Raw genomic sequence first — 21,095 nt, 5'->3', positions numbered from 1 at the left:
AACTAATTATGTATCTAATAATTTACAAGGCAAAGAAAAGTGTCTGTACAGGGATGGTAGAGTTTGGTGGTGGTGGTGATCGTGACCAGGGGGGGTGTGGGGATGGATGTTTTCACTTAAATCTTTCATTTATCAGTACTTTTATGGATAACATTTCTAAATTTAACGAAAATTGCAAAGATTATAACACACGCCACACACACACACACGCACGCACGCCGCACACACGCACACGCACACACACACACACACACACACACACACACACACACACACACACACACACACACACACAGAGAGACACAGATTGAGAGGACTCACTACAACTTATTGTATCTACGCACATAATACAAGCAAAACATAAACATCATTATACTTTCTTTTTTTTACAAAACAAACTCCACACAAACACACACACACTAACAACTAACAAAAAAATAATTCACACACAATACAAACTGAACGGAAACCGTGAAAGGAAGGAGCTCGGTGCACTAGACGGACAAAGGTGAGAGGGGGTGGGGTTGAGGGGCGGTTTTACTGCCTTGGCTGTTAAGCTCACGTGTTACTTTATATAGGTGCTTGTCATCCGATGGGTAGGGAGGTGGGGGGCCCGCCTGCTGATAGGTGGGAGAACAGAGACACTCCAGAGAAGAGGACACAGAAGAGAGAAGAGCGTCCGTGGCAGAGTCGGGAGGCATGAGTGAGACGAACTCAGGTGAGACAAGAGCTGATAGGACAGAGGAGGCGAGGGAAGAGGGAGCTAGGAAGGATATGGAAAGTATGTCAGTATATGAGGGAGGTTTGGCAGTTTGAGAGGGGGGTGGGGGGTAAAAAAAAGAAGTGGTCAGGCATTAAGAAACGATCCAGAAAGGTCGGCAGAAGAGCAGTTCTTGATGAATATGAGGTAGCTTTCACCTACCCTAGCTTTAAGCACAATCACAGCATTTGATTTATTGCTTGTTGTTCATTTCCACAACCGAAATACACAATTAATTGTAATTTAAAGATAGACACGGAAATAATTATTGTAATTATTGTAATAATTATCAGCGGTTGAAGAACAGGTTTTGCCTAGATAAGCCGCAGCGCGGGTACAACGTCAGACTTATTACTTTGGGCAAGAGGTCCTCTTCCACTCAGGCCAGAGCTGACCCATACCTGGACCCCAGCAGCAGAGCCGTCCCTCTGGTGGGGAACGCATTGGCTTCACCTCTCACTGGCGGTACTTCGGTGGAGAGCCAGGGAGTGACTGCTCCTTCCATAGTTTTCTGGTTGCGCCCCCTCAGCGATTTGAAATTCTTCAATTTCTCTGAGAGTAACTGCAATCCTCCCAATCCCACCTCTGACACCAATGTGTTTTCTGTATCATTCTCTCCATCTGAGGGTACAGTTGACCTGTGAACTGGAATAACGTTTACTCTCACTGCAAGGGTCGGAGAAACAGGTTTCAGAGGCCACAATGAGGTACTATCCTTCTTTATTCTGCTGCACTTTAAACCAACACCGTTACTGTCATTCAGTAAACAAAACCTTGTATAATCTTGGAATAGATGGTGCAAACAACTATTTAGCATTTATTGAGGGGATTATCTTCCCGTCATGTTCCAATGAAATTATCTAAATGAATTATCCGTTCAATCTAACTTAATCAAAGTACAAATGTAACATGGCAAAAAAACACTATTTTGTGTTTCAGGATAACCCTAGTATAGGTAGACAACAGAGTTAAACTATTTTTTTTAATCAGCTGATACCAAATGTTAATTTGAATACCATTTCAAATTAAAATGCCCCAACTAAATGAAATAATAATGTTTCCCTTTTGTTTCCTGTTTCACCTTTCACCTTTCTTCAAGAATACCCTTTGACATGAACCAATATCTTTTGAGATGGGTCCTCTGTATCCTAATACTACTCTTCATTATTTACTGCACTCCTTCCACTGTCAGGTGAATCCACCATCTTTTCTATTCTAGTTTGCAGACAACCAGAAAGTTGTACGATATGAGCATAAGAGAAAAATACACTGTTTTTATAATCATGTGTTGGTTTCATCAGTATTTTGAAAAGGCCGACCCCTATGAAAGCACATTCTAGAGGGAGAAACGTCTTGGATTACAGTACAGGCATCACCTTAGACCTTTGGTAAGTGCTTTGTTTTATATGATGTACAGCAAGCCAGCGAGCTGTAAATAAATAAATAATTTGACACAAAATATAACAACTAAATTATCATATAGATTTAAACGAGACATATTATGGTGTTTTCCCAACAAGTAAACATATTATATGAGTTGAAGCTATTTGCTGGAAATAGGTTTTAGGGAAATAAATCTCGTCTACCGCTTCCCCTCTGTTTCAATCCCTTCAGAATGCGCTGTTTCTGGTGTCTGTAGCTTTAATGTAAATGAGCTGCTGCCAATTGACCAACGAGCAGTCAGAGTGAACCACAGCATGGAGGATAAGTGATTGTTTCCGTTTGCTGACTCCCGGAGCTCTATATCTATATCTATATAATAATAATAATAATAATAATAATAATAATAATATTAAATATATATTTATATAATATTATATCTAATATCCCGGTCAAAAGCTATGTGCGCCTTGGATGACATTATGACTCATCAAGACTGCGTCTGACGTCTTTGGTAAAGACTCGTAGTGGGGGTTATCTCGGCCATGGTTGAGAAGAATTGGGGGAAAGGAACTTTGGCCTTGGCTCTCTGAAGTCCATATTGAACCGCGACATGGAGGAGAATTGGATTTTACTCCCGGAGCTGAGGTGCCGGACTGCCACCGAGCTCCCACCGCCGGAGCTGTTGGACTGCCGCCAGAGCTTCGGCGGTAGTCCAACAGCTCCGCCGGACTCCCTTCCAGGCAGTCAAATGCCAACTGACTAGTTTAGGAATATCCCTGACCCTGCTTCTGAAATGCGCGACCATCTCCTGCCAGCACTCGTCCGCTGGTCCACAAAATCACAGCTAAGCTCTGATTGGAGGGGGGTGGGGAAGTGGGAGGTCATTTTCAAATGTGCCCCCTTTCTACGCAGGAGGGGCGCCGAAACTGACTGGCTCGTTGGGTAACTGAAGGCGGGGTACTTTCAGAAACGCATATCTCATTCAAAAAACCATGTACAGACTTTTTTCAGAGTTTGAATGTGTGTGGGAGCACCAGAGACCCAAAACAACACCCCAAATCCCAGGAAAAGGGTGATTTTATAATTTTGGAAATAGCGTCCTAAGCAGTGGTCTGTTATTCACAGCAGCTGCCTGTTAGAATTAAGAGACTGAATGCTGGGATTGACCACTCACACTTGAGTACAGATCAAGGCCATGTTATTAATGTTAGATAATAAAAATCCCCACATCATATCACCCCTGCTTATTATCACACATGCTTTTGTCATTAGGTCACAGCACTCACACCCCGCCCCCCTGGTGTTTTCAGGTACAGAACGGATGTTCAAACCAACACAAGCTGGGGAGCTCCCATCATGTGGGATGGCATATTCCAGGCTGATCTGTACGACCAGACTCACAGGACAAAGCGATCGTCTGTGGCGCTCACTGTGTTCGCCGTGGGCAGGTGGGTTGGATTCCTGAGACTAGCTTTGAGTCCTGGTGGAACGCATGATCTGTCGAGTCCATTTCATGGTGCTGTAGGTGATTTTAGCGCTATATTATTTGAGTGTAATAAGCATAATTTATTCTTGATGGACATGCATTCTCTGTATAAATGCTTGTGCGTGTGCGTGTGTGCGGCGTGCGTGCGTGTGTGTGGCGTGTGTTATAATCTTTGCAAATTTCGTTAAATTTAGAAATGTTATCCATAAAAGTACTGATAAATGAAAGATTTAAGTGAAAACATCCATCCCCACACCCCCCCTGGTCACGATCACCACCACCACCAAACTCTACCATCCCTGTACAGACACTTTTCTTTGCCTTGTAAATTATTAGATACATAATTAGTTAGAAAATAGTAAATGCGTATGTAGCATGCACTCTGTATGAGACGATTTCTATTTTTAGACAGCTCCCGGCATGACTTCATTAGTTTGGGGAATCTACGCTGTTTGTTATCACAGGTAAAAAGTTACTCCTCTCAATGGCGTGCAAATGAAGCACGTTAAGGAACAGAGAGGCAGCACATGTTTATTTGGTTGTTTAATTTAATAATCTAGTTTTTTTGCTCACTCTCAAATCTTAGCTACAGCAATTATAATGATAACATTTAGTGAAACACTTATTCAATGATAATAATATAACTTCTTTAACTAGTACAACTACTATAACTACTACCAAAAATTACCAAAATAATTATAATATAACAATAATAATGATATTATTATTGTTATTATCATTACTATCAAATACTTATAAAGACTATCAACTTTCTATTAGTATTCATAATTGTACAAAAATACTACGGTTTGTTTATAATAATCATGTAAAAATCTTGTTTCCCCCTCCAAGGTACCTGGACGCCTACCTCGGGGCCTTCCTGAACTCCTCCGAGCGTCACTTCATGGTGGGTCTCCCGGTGAGGTACTACATATTCACAGACCTGCCCGAGAAGGTGCCTGACCTCCAGCTGGGCCCTCAGCGAAGCCTGGAGATCATCAGAGTGGAGGGCCACTCCCGTTGGCAGGACATCTCCATGGCCCGCATGAAGACTATCGCGGACACCATTGAGTCTGTCATCCGTCACAGCAGCACCCACGTCTTCTGCATGGACGTGGACCAGGTGTTCACGGCCAGGTTCGGCTCGGAGGCTCTGGGCGACCTGGTGGCCCTGCTCCACGCCTGGTACTACAATCTCCCCAAGGGGAGGTACACGTACGACCGCAACCCGCAGTCCAGCGCCTTCATGGTGACGGGGGACTTCTACTACCACGCAGCCGTGTTCGGAGGCTCCTGCGCCAGCGTGAAGGCCCTGGCCGAGGTCTGCTATCAGGGGATCCTGCAGGACATGGAGAACGGCGTGGAGGCACTGTGGCACGACGAGAGCCACCTCAACAAATACTTTTGGCTGCACAGACCCAGCAAGGTGCTCTCCCCAGAGTACTGCTGGGACCCAGTCATTGGCCAGAAGAGCGACATACGTGTGGCCAGGCTACTCTGGGCGCCAAAGAATTACAACAAACTGCGCCCCAATGTCTAAATGGGAGACAGGAGCTGTGTTCGAAATCGTTCCCTATCATGGATGTAGTGCACTAAATAGGGTGCACGCCATTTTGTAGGGTGTTCGAATTCTCAGTGGTCCACTATATAGTGGACTTAAAATAGGGTACATACGATGTACCCTACATGTTACTCCCGTATACCACAATGCAATGCGGTCGTGTTTTCCCGGAGGGGAAAAAGAAGCTGAATAACCACGAAAACGAAGGGTGTGTTCGAAACCGCGTACTTGCTTACTGCTTACTACCTACTAAATATTTGGCTTACTTCTCGAATCCTTAAATAATGATTGAGTAATCCATTTGAGTAATCGACGTTCAGAAGACCGTCCTTACTTAACCACCTCAGATGACGTGAATCAAATGACGTGTCAATAACGTACCGGCCGGGCGCCGTTAATAAATATTATAAATAAATATCGTCACCCTCTTAAAGTAATGGCCTAAGTCATATTTTCAAGTTGTTCAGAAAACAGAAAAAACTGAACCATATATAGAGTATATGATATTTATGAAACATTTCAAACACAAAGGTTATGACAATAGATTACTATTGATATACAAATAATGATGTCAGCCAATTGTGTAACATAGGAGGATAAGATGACTTAGGCCAATTTATGAACATGCCTTTGTGATTTACTAAATTTTGAACCTGACTTGGGCCGAATTAATTCTGGAATAAGTGAGGCAAAACAGTGCATTTCTTTTTTTTCCCACTACTGTAACAGACCATGAGGAAGGGTAGGCCTATGTCACTTACCAGTATGGAACGAGTCCTGCATCATGGCAATAACTTCACTAGCTTGGTAGACTTCCTTTTTTTTGGAAGTGGCCGCCATCTTGAAACGCTCATAAAATTGCCTAAGTCACTCTTGTCTGGTGACTTAGGCAAAATAAATTGGCCTAATTCACACTCTTGACATAGGCCATTACACTAAACGGGTAGGATCACATGATCTGTTCAACTGAGGATGTTGGGGATTTTACCAGAGGTGGCTAGCATCACAAAGAGCTGATTTAGGCAAGAAAATCATTTTGGCAAAAAGGTGACTTAGGCCATTACTTTAAGAGGGTGACGATATATAAACGTCACATTTAACGTCACAGTACATCTTCAACCTAAGGATTTGCGGTGATATGTTAAAAACAATTATTAAACAATTATTAAAAGCACTGCTGCTGCGGCTCCCCGTTTAGCGCCATTGCTTTCACTGTTCTTTTGAATAGACGCAGTGCATTCTGGGGCAGTTGAGTACGTCTAGTAAGCTGGCGATGCTTACTCAAAATCTTTCCGGAAGTAGAAGACATTCGGATACTACTCGCTTACCTAAAACTCGCTTACTACGTTCTGCATACTCAATTTGACGTCATAGTTAGTAGGAGTAGTAAGCAAGTACGCGGTTTCGAACACACCCTTCACATTTAATGATGGAGTCTCCGGCTTTCGTTTAGAAATGTCAACAATTTATTTGGGATTTAAACAAGGAAATTTAACATTCAACATCAATACAACCTCCAGCTTTCGTCGTGAGTGACCGGTTTGTTTACATGATGTTGGCGCATCTGTCTGCGTCACACAAATACCCGGCGCATTTACTGACGCAAATGACGTTTAGAAATCTTAAGCGTAGTGTCCGAATTCTCGTTTGTTCGTTCCCTAAATAGTGCACTATATCATGAACACTATATAGGGAATAGTGAGTGAGTGGATAGGGAACGATTTCGAACACAGCTCCTAGGGAGTGTTTTATTTGTTGTGATGTCATAGGGAGGCATTTAAAGATTTTTTTAAATAAATGCTAAAATGTTATGCTGGGGTGCTGTTTCTTCGAACAGTCGATAGAGGGCTAAAGCCCCTGGTTCTTCGCGTGTTTGATCTCACGCAAATAATGCATTGAGAAATCAGTGTGCAAAGGTTAAACCGGCCATCCCCACACACACTCAAAGAGAGATCTCTCTTGCATGGCAATATGGAGCACCAGCGCTTGTATCATTATCTACAAGTGATGCACGAACTAATGTGTTTGTTGAAGCCTTCTCTAGATTGCTTGCACTCACTTTGACCTATTTAAAAATATATATATATTCTTTCAGCTCTAAAATTAGAACTTAAACTGGGTTGAACTTTAACTCCAGCCAACACAGGTAGATTGTGGTGTTGTTGTTACAGATGCAAACCTAAACTTTAATAGCCACATAAAGACCATCACAGAATCCTCCTATCACATTTAAAACATAGCAGGAATTAAAGGGTTTTTCCATGTCCATACAAGACCATAAAGACTCCTCTTTAAAGCAATTGGTTATTCCTTTTATCAGGGCTCAAACATTTGGATTGAAATTGATAAATCTTAGATTTTGAATTTTACCCAGATTCACAAGCACAAAGGGTGGCCAAAGAGAGCAAGAAATGTAACAAAATAGTTGTATCTTTATCAATTGACACAGATACATGCAGGGTTGCTAAAAAATTCATTATCTCACGAGGAAGAAGGGCTACTCAGATGATAACACAACTCAACAAACAAGACTGCTGATCGCTACAGGTGCCATAGGGATGAAGGGAATATGGGGGTCCGTACCTCATGCAGGCACTCCACAAGAGTTGATGGATGAACCGGGGACAGCAATCATGTGATCTAGGAGAGGTTATCAAATTATAATGGTAATCCTCAGTGATTTGTCACTGTGAACTCCAAAAACTAAAGACACAAAATAAAAGGGTTTAGAGGAAATGTGTGTGTGTGTGTGTGTGTGTGTGTGTGTGTGTGTGTGTGTGTGTGTGTGTGTGTGTGTGTGTGTGTGTGTGTGTGTGTGTGTGTGTGTGTGTGGAGGGGGCTGTCTGCAAGCACACAAACAGCCCAACCCACACATACACTCAAGCAGGTCTCTAACATGGCTCACCCTCGACATGTATTATAGTCTTCCAAACCTTACAATAAACTGGTTTCCAACATCACCAAACTGCGTCCTTTGTCTGGACCAGCAGCAGCCAGAGTGTAGCATCTGCATGCTACATACACATTTACTATTTTCTAACTAATTATGTATCTAATAATTTACAAGCCAAGAAAAAAGTGTCTGTACAGGGATGGTAGAGTTTGGTGGTGGTGGTGATTGTGAACAGGGGGGTGGGGATGGATGTTTTCACTTTGATCTTTTATGTATCAGTACTTCTATGGATAACATTCTAAATTTAATTAATAATTGGGTCGAAATGTGTTCGAACAACAATAAGTTAAAGTTGAGAACAAATACGGAAGAGGTTCTGTTTGTACATTTTCTCTCTACGTAGGCAACTAGGGTCAAGCGTGCACACGTCTCGTCCACCAGCCGCCGGAGCTCAGTGCCATGGGGGTCTCAGGGCCACGGCCAGCCCGCGAGACCCCTCATCCAGGTCCCATTTCAGGCGCGGACACTTCCCCTGCCCCCTTAGCGGCCATCCACCTCAAGATGCAGAAACAAGCGTGCGAGCCAGCGACCTTCCACTGCCAGCGGGAAGCTAGAAGAGCACCCATAAGCAGGGCGTCATGGGCGGACTTCTGGATAAATCTATCATATGACTTTATGATCTTCGCTAGATTAGATGTGTGTGTGTGTGTGTGTGTGTGTGTGTGTGTGTGTGTGTGTGTGTGTGTGTGTGTGTGTGTGTGTGTGTGTGCGTGCGTGCGTGTCTGTGTGTCTGTGTGTCTGTGTCTGTGTCTGTGTCTGTGTGCGGGCGTGTGTCTGTGCGTGCGTGCGTGCGTGCGTACGTGTGTGTGTGGAGGGGGCTGTCTGCAAGCACACAAACACAAAAACACGCACATAAACACACAGCAATGCTTGGTTTGAACAAATTCATGTTAGTCCACATGCAGCTGTCCCCTTTACCACAGATCTATGGTTTACCCTTTATCTCGTTTGGCAGTCTTTATCCAAAGCCCCTCTGAAGCGACTTTGTCAAAAGGGAATGATTCAGATACATGTCAAACACATTATGCTGAAAGATATAATACATGACTGTGGACAATGGGGATCAAACCAAGCTAAAACAATATCCTGTCTAATATTATTCAAACAAAATTTTCTTTGTTTGTTTGTTAGTATTTCTTCAGATCCAGAATAGGGGAAGGGTTGTAGTTAAGAAGACATACAGGAATGCATACACTTGTTTTTTTCTCTGGCAGGATTTGCCAATTCCAAAGAGACTCTTCCATTGGCTGTGGTGGTGCTATGCTGCCCCCATGTGGAGAGACTGGAGAATAAAGTTAGTCCGATTTTAATGTTTCATTGTGTGTATTGTTTCCTTAAAAAACAATTTAGAAATAAATATAGAATTACAAAAAAATCTTATCAGTAGTAAATCCTCAGTACTAGTAACATCTTCTTTCACAAATAAACGGTTATTAATTATTAATACAAATTATTACCCATTGGATTGTTCACTTCCTGAGCTTCAAGTGTGTGATTTAATTAAGAGCTTATGTTAACTCCCTTCGATGTTCAGATGATGGACATGTGAGCCTATCTGATCTGTGTTTGTTTGGGTTGCTTTGGGTGTCGTTAGGTTCCAATACTTGAGAGCGTCCATTTCAGTCGTCATGACTAACAGGCTTTGACGAACAACTGGTCCGGTGCAAATATGTGCATCTATGATTATAATTGTTTTACATCAGGATAATGACACATTTGTAATCAGGGATTCACTAATCTCAGAACAAGACAAGCAAGTGAAAGCATGAAATAGGCCTGTGTCACATTACAAATAATAGACTCTTAGTAGACCTCTTCAGGTGGTTTACAAGGAAACGCAGGAGAGGTTGTGGTATTTTTCCTCTATGGTCCTCAGTTCCTCATTTAAAATTGTTTGTGCATTTGGGGAAAACTGTAGGGGGGTAGCCTAATATCAGAAGTTTCCATAACGCTGGAAGGCAAAAAGTTTTGCCAGCTGTAGCTTAGTTTAGCCTTCTAAATGTCTGTATAAGACCAGCCTCTCTGTTTGCGACTTAAAAGGCAACCCCTTGGAAACAGTTCCCCTTGACATTTACACAAACCTTCTGAACATCAACACACACACACGCGCATGTGCAAGTGCAAGCGCATGCACACATACAATGTGCCTTCATGCATGTGTGCAAGCAGGCAAACACACACACACACACACACACACACACACACACACACACACACACACACACACACACACACACACACACACACACACACACACACACACACACACACACACACACACACACACACACACACACACACATGTAAAGATCTTTCCAAGCTTGATTGTGCAAGCTTCCTTTGACATTGAGTATAGTTGCTCACATTTTCAAGTAGGCCTAACTGTTACCGTAGAATTACACTTAAGATGGTATCCGTTATTCACTTATTTAAGTTTAAGTTCTGCAGTGGATTTTCGGGTGTTGAATGGTGGAGGTGGGAACATAAAGGCAATAAAGACAGAGGCTGTGTAGAAAGTGTAAAATAGATTGATTGTTCAATGACCTCAAGTTGGATTTTATTTTGATGAACAGACGCATAGCAAGTTTATCATAATGCAAACAACATCGGCTCACCTATACAGCACTCCCAGAGACAGTCATACTCTGCTGATGCAGTAATACGATCACTCCATCATAACTGTAAACATACTCTGCCCCATCGCCAAATAGTCTAAACAAACCACAGCCATCTAAAAATGGGCGTTTTTTGTGTTGTGCTCTTCTTTCACTACATTTACTGAGTGAGTTGTCTAGCAGAACTATTTTGGGGTTTTTAGTTAGTTGTGAACCTCAAAGTTAGGGGGAGGGTTGGTTGACTGGAGAGGAAATGGGTGTCGAGGACTCCTCCTATAAGCTACCCTGCATTCCTCGCCTGCTCCTCTGTGGATTTGGTAGATAGAGAGAGAGAGAGAGAGAGAGAGAGAGAGAGAGAGAGAGAGAGAGAGAGAGAGAGAGAGAGAGAGAGAGAGAGAGAGAGAGAGAGAGAGAGAGAGAGAGAGAGAGAGAGAGAGAGAGAGAGAGAGGAGACAGAGAGGAGAGAGAGGAGTGAGTGTAGTGAGTGACCGCAGACAGGAGGAGAGGACGTGAAGACCAGCCACGGCCCGCAGCAGATGAACCCTCACCGAAAAGCAGGAGTCTCCCTTTGGTAGGCCACAGCGCTTCAAGAAAAGACTGTAAGGGTAAGTTCACATAGGACCATTTTCATTTTCATTTCTTTTTCACCTTGGACCATTTTCATTGTGCACCATTGAAAACCCATCCCGTTGCGCATCTAGCGATTTCCAATATTTGACCTTTAAAAGTAAAAAATATATATTTCTAGTTTGCTTTCCAAATAAGTGTATGATTTAGAAACTCAATGTAAGGAATGCTGAACATGTGGACATTCTTCAGGTTCAGGCTGTGCCAAGGGGCCTCTTATACTTGCCATATGCAGAGCATATGGGTAACAAGAGACATGCCTCTCAAAGCTGTCATTAATCTCATAGAGCCATGGGTAGTATCGCTCGTCTGCCCAGGGGAGAATAGCCTGGACAACCATGTGGGAATGGGGAACACACCTACCCCTGAATGAGTATGCGTGTGTGTGCGCGTGCGTGGGTGTGTGTGCTTTTTGGTGGTGTGTTATCTTTATAAACAAAGAGCCCCTTGGACTGATTATTGTCCGTCATTGAGGCCAAAGTTAAGATACAAATATCAATGTTAGGTATGATTGAGTCCATCAGTGGCGCAAACATTAAATTATACATGTAAAAAAATATCTATTTTTCAAAGTAACAGTTTTCATTATGTTAACATTCTTTGGTAAGTGAAGAAGTCTTGCTACCTCATCCTGGCTATGGAGTTCTCTTTCAGGAGAGTTGTACTGGCCATCTACAATGGAAAGAAAATAGGATTAATGAAAATGACCCCTGGAGCTACCAACCTCATTCCTTCTGGCTGCCTTGCCACTTTCAGAGGAATATTTTTCCAGAGCGCCTTTGCCTGGGGTGATCAAATGTAATGTTGATTACACTTCCAGTGTAACGTTTGCCCGTCTCAACTCCTTTGGTCCGACCACAGCGAAAACGCTTCATCATCATCATACGACATCCTTGTTTATATAGAGAGCGCAGGACTTGGGGTTGGATGATTGGTCTGTGTGTTTCTGCTGGAGCTGCTGATAGGGCTAGAGAGGAATTCCCAAGTCAAACACGCATGATAGATGAACGGAGATAGTCGCTGTGCTGCAGACCCTTACAAAGAGCGTCTCGAGGGAGAGATGGGGGGCGGGGGGCACAAGAGGGGGGCGGGGGGGGGGGGAAGCAAGTCTTTTAGTTCTCTGCTCCTGAGCTGAAGTGGCGGAAACGGACATGTATGGCTGCAGCAGAAAGCAGTCCCAAGCTGGGAGAGATGTACTGTATAGTGAGTCACCGAGCAACTATCTTGGTCCGCTAGATACAGTTTATAGACCCGCACATTCTCGGAAAATAGTTTTAATGATGCTGGTTTCATGAAATCCCATGTAACCCACAAAGCGGCTATTGGTTTTGTGAGAGTGTGTTGTTGAACCATAAAGAGCTGGAGTAAGTTAATCTGTGAATGTGTACACGTGCACACAGACTAGTTTATATATTACCATAACAATGTGTGTTTTTGGGTGTGTGTGTATGTGTGTGTGTGTATGTGTGTCTGGGTTGTGTCTGGGTTCGTGCCTGCGTGTCTCTGTGCCTGTCTCTGTGTCTTTGTGTGTGTGTGCGTGTGCGTGTGTGTGTGTGTGTGCCTGTGTGTGCACGCGTTTATGTGTGTGTGTATACAGAATCAGAAGGTGCCCCTGTCAGCCATCATGGTCCTGCTGCTGCTGTGTGTAACCGTGATGCACCTGGTCACTCTGGCCCTGCTCCTCATCGCCACCCTGGAGAAGGTGAGTACTACAGCCGCCAGCACCACACACTTAAGTATACACCGTACACTGCGCTTTTGTTGTTGACGCTTTATTTCATTGTTTATTGATGCATGATTAGATAGGTAGAAGAGTTCCATTGTTAGTCACATCAAAGAAAGAAAGATTGTAGAAAACCTGCATACTTAGTGCGCTTGTGGCTGTGTGGTTTTCCTTGATGCATTTGGAATGGAATTTGGAACAGGCATTCACTTGGTAGCTGAATCGATAATACATATACTGTACATCACAGATGTAAAAGTTTTCCTCTGTTTAATTTTCTCTCTCTCTTTGGCTTGTAGTCCTGGTGGGTTTGGAGCGATTCGGAAGTCACAGACCTGTGGTATAAATGTTTTCATGATAACACAACCGATGAGTGGTTGTGCGCAACTAATGAAATTGGTAATTTTTTTCTTTTGTATATTCAGATGCATGTGTTTAGGTTGTGTGTGTGTGTGTGCGTGTGTGTGTGTGAGTGTGCATATGCAGGGGCGATTCTAGGTAGTGTGGGGGCCCTAGGCAGAGGATTGTTGACGGGGGGGGGGGCTGGAGCGATTGTTGACGACGGGGTGGGGGGTGGGGGGGGGGGAGCGATTGTTGACGGGGGGGTGTGGAGCGATTTTTTTTTTTTTGGCTCTCCCCCCCGTGGCCCGGGGCCCCCAAACAATTGCGGGGCCCCAGGCAGTTGCCTGGTATATGCATATGTGTGTGCATGTGGGTGTGCATGGGCATATGTGTGCACGTCTGCATTGGTGTTTGCACATTCAAAACTGTGTAAATATGTCAGGCTGGTTTTACCTTCGCTCAGCCTTCAAAACATACGCAGGTAAATATTAGATGTTTCCCTGCTCTTCCAGACTGGCTGCACTCTATCCAGGCCCTGATGGTGCTTTCAGTGGTTCTCTCCTCAATATCCTTCCTGGTGTTTGTGGGTCAGCTGTTTACTTTGTCCACTGGGGGGCTCTTCTACCTCACAGGCCTCTGCCAAACCTTCTCAGGTCAGTAGTCAAGCAGCTGATGACTCATAACACAACCTTCTACCTTGTATTAATGTTTGAAAAATCGATGAAGGGGTTGAACATTCAGGGACATGTTTGATTACCTTATACTCTCCCCTTTATGACTGGGTATAGAATGATTGATAGGGCTGTGATAATTGCATTAATATTTCCCCTCATTTCTTCTCTGGGATGAATAAAGTACATCTTATTGTGCTTTGAATGAGAAATTGCTACTGGACGTGGAGGTGATTGGACAGTCTATTCTAGAACCAAAACCTTTATGTTATTACTCTCACTCTTAATTGTCAGAGATAGACTTGCAGTCTCTGGCTGCTTTGGATTTATCAACTTGCGCCCTATATAGTACACTTTTACAATGTTATAGTGTCGTTTCGAAATGTGATTGTACAAATATGGTTCCCTATATTTTGTCCCATGAGGCATAGCTGTTTCCTTGTCAACAGTTTCAACTTATATGCAAATTTGTATATGCAAATTAGCTACCACAGAGTGACATGACAACATGTTTGTGGCGTCAACATCTTTGTCTATGTGACCACTACACGTTATGCCAATGGATTGACTGTGCATAGTTTTTGTTTGAATTTCTCCTAAACTTATTTCCCAAATAGTGTACTGTATAGTGTTTATGTAGGGGATAGGTAATGAGGGCACAAGGGAGCCAAGTCGAACAGCCTTAGTGTGATTTTTCTCTATTACAATCATGTGTCCCTCTAGGTTTCGCCGCCTTCGCTGCCTGCCTTATCTTCACTTTCCGGCGGAAGGAGATCCTGGATGACGTCAGAGATCTGAGCACGGGCCACTTCGGCTACTGCTTCATCATGGCCTGGGTGTGCGTGCCGCTGCTTCTCCTCAGCGGGGTCCTGTACGTTCACCTGCGTAAGAAGCAGTAGGACGCACACACACACACACACACCCCTCCCTCAGAACCTCCCCCCCCCCCAGAGGAAAGTCTTTCAGAGAGAGTGATGTGATGCTCCTCTGTTTCAATTAATGTTTCATTCAGAGACAATTAGGATACTCTGTTTCTCTTTGGTCATGGAGATTCACCGCATGAAGATGTTCTCTGTGTTTGTATTATGATATACACAAATGCTGACTTTTGGTGGTGTTGTGCACCTGCCTATTTTTTCAAATTAAATTCTACAAAAAATATCAAATACAGCCCCTGAGGTGTCACTCTTCTCTTATTTGTTTTCATGCCCCGAAATATAAAATTGAAGGTGGTGTATCATTATATTGTGCTGAATGGCTCAATGGTATGTTTTGTGTTGTGTTTGTCTTACATGCTGCCTTAGTCAGGTGTGTTACAATGGCCTTTAAATACAATGATTCAGAGAGCTCGGTGCAATCAATAGCACTCGTGATGTTGTGCAATACCACAGACAACCTTTTTGGTGGAGGTGTTTGCAAACTGCCAAACAAAAAAATGTAGAATAACCCCACTTATGGCTGACTACCTGAAAGTGGGACAAATATTTAAAACACAGATACGTGTGTGTGTTTGTGTGTGTGTCTGTTTGTGTGTGTGTGTGTGTGTGTGTGTGTGTGTGTGTGTGTGTGTGTGTGTGTGTGTGTGTTTAATATCTATGGAAGTAGTGATCCCTTCTTGATGATTACAAAATAATCTTTCTTTAACTAGGTAAAAATTTGGCTGATGAGGTGATCAGGAAATATGCAAAATTTCTTGTAATTGCTCATACCTGCCTGAAAACAAACCTACCAGTCAGGAAAGACAAGTCGGAGAACTGTTGAGCCGTGAGTAAATGATGACACTTGGATACAAAAAATACCACTGAGTTAAATGACAACCACAGAAAGGCATCACTACTTCACACAGCAAGGTTGAAGGCACAATGCGTAAGTCAGAATATTTGAGTTGTGTGTTGTAAAGTAGTTCCTTTTTGGATATGTGACGAAGACTGTAGTGGGGATGGGCGGTGCTTGGGTTGGTCTAAAGTGCATGTGTGTTTTCAGCAGCTGAACCGATCAGTCAGCAGCCTGGCTGGCCCAGCTTGATGAACTCAGACAACAGGGAGAGTTAAGGAGTGGGATGTAGCGTATCTAGAGCAAGAGGACAGACACACACACAAACACACTCCTCACTCACGACTCGGAAGCTTACCGGCGTCTATTGGATCATTGTTTCTTTTTTTAAGAATGCAAGGAATGTTTTTTTTTTTCTTTAAAAGGAAATATCCCACACCTAGTGTGTGTCAGGGAGATCACAGAAGTGGACCACACGGCTAGATGGGAATACGTGAATTTTTCTGGACGTTAATCTTGAATCAATTGAACCTGACAGCTCACCAAAGGAAATATAGGAGGCCTTTCTTTATTTAAGCTTGACCGAACGGATGATAGAACCCTGCCTCTAGGGAAAAACAGATCACATTTTCAAGTGTCAACCAAGAATGCTGCAGCTGCACCCTGCTGTTCCAGTGCTGATTCCAGAGCCAGTGGAGCCGTCGACCGGCAGGTGAACCGGAGTGACTTGGTGTCCAAGGGCAGTCAGTGGGTGTCCCTCTGGGTGCAACAGTGTGACTCTCTTTGCGGAGCCGCACCGCACCACCACCAGTGCAGGAGGGGGTGTGTGTGTGTGGGGGGGGGGGGGGGGGGCAGGGGGCGACCATGTCCAACTCCCACCAGCAGAGCCTGGACGAGGAGGCCGTGTTCCTACCTGTCACCGAGGCCTGTCCCGAGTTCCTCCACTGCGAGAGCGAGCGTCTGGCCGTGGAGAGGCTCATGAGCGTGGGCCCCGCGGCCTTCTATGCCTGCCTGGGAGCGGAGAATCTGGGCGGCTTCCTGTCTCAGGAGGAGGTGAACCACATCAGCGGATGGGCGCATGACTACACCGTGAGCCGGACGCAGGCGGTGCCGGAGTCCAGGGGGGGGGGGGAGGAGGAGAAGGAGGGCAACGGTGAGGACGGCGGGAGCTCAGCGGCACGATGCCTGTCGTCCTGCTACTTCCCCACTCACTCCGACGTCCCCGCCCCCTGTCTGGACCTGGGCTGGCCCGAGAGGAGCATCTGGCCCGGCCGGGACTGCGTCAAAGTCCTCACCAACCCGCCGGAGGAAGGGCAGCCGTCCATCAGAGAGATCGTCAGAAGGCATCTGCAGCAGGCTAGCCAGGTAGACAATGAGACCGAGAGGAATGGTGTTTGTATTTTTTCGTTGAAGAGTGAAATTGAAGTGAAGAGAATGTGGATTGGATCGATCTGATGTTCAACTGAGATATTATGGGATCAGAACATCTCTGACGATAAGGGGCGGCCTGCCAAATCTCTGCCCTCACAGGTTATTGCCATAGCAACAGATAGGTTGACGGACAACGTGGTAATAGGTGACCTCCACAGTGCTGCTTCTCGAGGGGTCCCTGTTTATATCATACTGAATCAGAGGTCCACGCAGGAGGACTGCACACCCAGCATGCTTCGGCATCCGGTAGGTCGCACATTGACAATCCTAGACATTTATGAGATGTTTATGAGATTAAAAATTGAATTTATAGGCCTAGCTCTTTTGCCAGGACTTACCAACCCAGGTCACAATGCGAATGGAAATATTTGGAACATAGAAGAGAAATACTAGGTTCTGTTGAACAGAGATTACCACTATGAACAAAAACACAACAATAGCCATCTTTATCCATCGATAAGCTTGCCCAGTGACTACTCACGTAACAACGTCATTACAACTAATTTAAGACACACCCACGTTTGACAGGTGCAGACACTAGATTCGTAGGCGTAGGCACCTGTCAAACAGTGCAGTTGTTTTTTTAAACATTGACATGGTCATGCTAAGAATGTTAAATTCACACGAAGAACAGGTTGCACTGCATTCATCCTGAATGTGTAGGACCCAGAGAGAATGATCAGGTAAACGGCATTCTGAACATTGTTTCATTATCATTCATACAAAATATACTTGAGCCATACGTAAAGTGCAATGTTTGACTCAAGTCTTTGTATTTGATTGATTGGTTGACTGCCCCTCACAGAACATGCAGGTTCGCGTTCTTGGAGGGAAAACGTTCTGCTCGAGGGAAGGAAGAATGGTGGTCGGGCAGATGAAAGACAACTATATCTTGGTAGATCTAGAGACAGTTATCCACGGCAGCTACAGGTATAGGCTACACAAAGCCGGCATCTTTCCCGAGAAGCTATGTTTATGTTATGTAATGTTTCCCTATAATTCTTATTTTACTTTACATATCCTCTCCAGTCTTACCTGGACAGACGCCCACCTGCACCGGCATCTGGTCACGCTCCTCAGCGGCCCAGTGGTCGGGTCCTTCGATCGAGAGTTTCGCATCCTGTTTGCCGCCTCGCTCCCCGTGCCGGAGGTACGTGCGGCCCCCCTGACCGTGGGCGATACCACCCATTACCGAATGAACGAGTCATCAGACCTCTGGTACCCCAACCGCCCCCTGCTGGGACCCCTCCTAAGCCCCCCTCCCCCGCCGCCCGAGGGGACCCCTCTGGACTGGGAAGCCCTGGGGGTCTTCCGCCGGAAAAGCTACCCCCATGACAGTCCCACTGACCCGTCGGTGGAAGCCAGGGAGAGGCCTACACAGAACTTTGCGCCATTCGAGAAACAGCCACCCGTCGAGGATGATTTTTCACGGAACATAACTAAACGTCTGGATACAAGGTACACAAAAACACAATCCTGAAAGTTTGCGGTCCCAATAAAGAGATCTATTTTTCACATTGGTGTATTTTAATTGTTAAATTGGAACCATTAAGCCCTAGCCTTTATAGATCATCTATAAATAGTGTTGTTTTTTTAAATACACAAATTAGTTGGAAATGCTTGTTAAGAAAAGGTTAAGAGCAACGTTTCACTGGAATGTATTGTGTAACCGTTGAACATGACTTCATTCTTCAAGTCTTATCGCTCTAGTAGCTTGGCTCCACTGACCCATAGAGCACTGTGTGGTTTCTATGTGTTTTGCATTAACAGTTGTTGAGCATGATACCTTCCTCTTATCTTTGGCAGAGACAAGCTAAGGGAAAAAAACACTCCAGGTGCTAACAAGGCTCGAGAGTAGGTCTTGAAGAGATTCGACTTTAAATATTGAGAAGTCTGTAGGTTTTTAAAAGCAATGTTTTAAAATGATAGATGATATCTTAATGGTGATGCAATGTGTCCTCTGCAGAACACAATTCTCGATGACAGATTCAGGTTTCAACTCCAATACCGCTGAAATACCACAGAGGTGAGATGAATAGAAAATGTGGGCAGAAACCGTAAGACATGTCTTTATAGAGAATGTATATGGCAAACATATATCTTATTATTTATCCATTTTTTCTCATCCAGGATTGGACCCAAAATTGAACAGGTCTATAACAGAAATCTCGTCCAAGACAGCAAGGATGTGGAAGACAGGAAATTGTTTACGAATGTGGAGCGCAGGAAAGAGACAACCTTAAAGCACGAAATCATCGAGTATTCAACCAATCAGAGACGAGATCACACAAGAACCCGGGAAGCCCTTCACGAAGATGGACATGTTGACGCGGATGAGATGAGCTTCAGAGCTGAGAAGCAGCCATCTTCTAGAGTGCGTTACTGCTTCACTTAGTGAAATATATTAATTTATATAGAGATACATATATTTGGAGATAACTAAGTGTATACAAAACCATAAAGGTGACACATTATACCACCAGGTGTGAGTGTGATTAGCCGTTAAAAGCCATTTCGAAACTATGCATCTTCTGACATCACCAGTGGGCGTGTCCAACTAGAGTTGTGCTGGATAGATCAGTCTGCTAGTCTTAGCAGGTGGTATAATATGTCCCCTTTAAAGGAAACAAGGATAAGCTTAGACCAATAAGTGTATGTGAAATCGTTTTTGCATTTATTCAAGCATGGTATTTTTATTTGAAGAGTAAGCGTTTGGTTTGTTTATTCTTATTTGTGTCCTTATACTTTCCTGTCTAGATCCCATTTGGAAATGAATCACATTACAACAAATGAAGCTTATGTTTATATTATGATGTTGGATAATAAGCACTGTGCTCTTTTCGCTCCATACAGAAACCTTTGATACTTAGGGTGCCCCAGAATGACAACTACAGCTCTCTGAGTGACATCATGAGGAGGCTGCAGCCTCAGCCGAGCACCTCGGCACAGCAGAAGAGGGGATCCAAGATGGCCATGTCGGAGCTCAGCAGATCCATGATGGACCTCAGCGCAGAACCAACTCAAGAGAGGGGAACAGCAGTGCCGAGGTTACATGCAAATGTAAGCAATTCACATTTGCGTGTGTGTATGTGGTATGTACGTGTGTGTGTGTGTGTGTGTGTGTGTGTGTGTGTGTGTGTGTGTGTGTGTGTGTGTGTGTGTGTGTGTGTGTGTGTTGAAGAAGTTTGGATGAAGGTGTGTTTTTTAATTCAATAATTCAATAAATACTTAATACATACTCCCTTTATATAGTTCTTTGACCCAGGTCGCATGACACCGGCCATCGCCTTGATGAAGAAAAGGAATGATGAAGTGAAGGTCGGACTGTATCGGACACCAATCTATCAGCCCACTGCGAGGCCTAGGAGTTCCACTTTTGGAATGCAAACGGACTGGAGGAGACCGGGTGACAGGGATGCCGAGATGAAGAACTAGATGGCAAAAAGGACCAGAGAGGCAGTGCAAGAAGAAAACTGTTACAGATTATGCTAACCATAGACTACAAAATTGTTCAGTGTTAACATCCCCCCAGACTTGAAATTACCATGCATATACAAAGAACAGAAAAATCGGGTTCCTTCCTTGTATCATGACAGTGTAACTATGGTGGATTCAAAATAAACATGCAAACCTTATCACAGATTGGAATTCAGATAATGTATATTGTTGATGTATGAATGAAAAACAATATTTTGTGTTTCAACTGGGTTTAAAGATATAACTGGGTATAAATAAATCGGTATTGAGCTGATTTATCATTTATTTTAGAA

The 21,095-nt window shown here is 44.0% G+C and overlaps 3 protein-coding genes across 5 annotated transcripts; all 3 read left to right on the top strand.

Moving 5' to 3' along the window:
- The first annotated feature begins 590 nt into the window (after window positions 1-590).
- On the top strand, window positions 591-5,417 carry LOC115557381 (alpha-1,3-galactosyltransferase 2-like). The gene is made up of 6 exons (XM_030375149.1): window positions 591-718; window positions 1,394-1,467; window positions 1,860-1,952; window positions 2,062-2,148; window positions 3,454-3,591; window positions 4,482-5,417. Exons 2-6 carry the CDS (start codon window positions 1,463-1,465, stop codon window positions 5,167-5,169), a joined length of 1,011 nt encoding a protein of 336 aa, XP_030231009.1. The 5' UTR covers window positions 591-718; window positions 1,394-1,462; the 3' UTR covers window positions 5,170-5,417.
- Window positions 5,418-11,153: 5,736 nt separating this feature from the next.
- Window positions 11,154-15,639, top strand: emp3a (epithelial membrane protein 3a (MAM blood group)). The gene is made up of 5 exons (XM_030374657.1): window positions 11,154-11,363; window positions 12,983-13,087; window positions 13,408-13,507; window positions 13,963-14,103; window positions 14,845-15,639. The coding sequence occupies exons 2-5, from the start codon at window positions 13,010-13,012 to the stop codon at window positions 15,018-15,020; spliced, it is 495 nt and encodes a 164-aa protein (XP_030230517.1). The 5' UTR covers window positions 11,154-11,363; window positions 12,983-13,009; the 3' UTR covers window positions 15,021-15,639.
- A 239-nt stretch (window positions 15,640-15,878) lies between these two features.
- On the top strand, window positions 15,879-20,965 carry fam83e (family with sequence similarity 83 member E). 3 transcript variants are annotated; one of them, XM_030374650.1, is made up of 10 exons: window positions 15,879-15,987; window positions 16,105-17,259; window positions 17,425-17,571; window positions 18,131-18,255; window positions 18,355-18,783; window positions 19,132-19,179; window positions 19,292-19,351; window positions 19,456-19,699; window positions 20,179-20,385; window positions 20,578-20,965. In XM_030374650.1, exons 2-10 carry the CDS (start codon window positions 16,759-16,761, stop codon window positions 20,758-20,760), a joined length of 1,944 nt encoding a protein of 647 aa, XP_030230510.1. In that variant the 5' UTR covers window positions 15,879-15,987; window positions 16,105-16,758; the 3' UTR covers window positions 20,761-20,965. The 3 variants fall into 3 exon arrangements, with proteins under 3 accessions (XP_030230510.1, XP_030230511.1, XP_030230512.1); XM_030374651.1 differs by having other exon boundaries at window positions 15,880-15,987; window positions 16,108-17,259; XM_030374652.1 differs by lacking the exons at window positions 15,879-15,987; window positions 19,132-19,179 and having other exon boundaries at window positions 16,135-17,259.
- Window positions 20,966-21,095: the final 130 nt, after the last annotated feature.

The sequence above is a fragment of the Gadus morhua genome, chromosome 13 (assembly GCF_902167405.1).
Source record: "Gadus morhua chromosome 13, gadMor3.0, whole genome shotgun sequence".
In the NCBI taxonomy this organism is placed as follows: domain Eukaryota; kingdom Metazoa; phylum Chordata; class Actinopteri; order Gadiformes; family Gadidae; genus Gadus; species Gadus morhua.
Note: the sequence above shows the minus strand (reverse complement) of the source record. Positions and strands in the feature narration are given on the sequence as shown.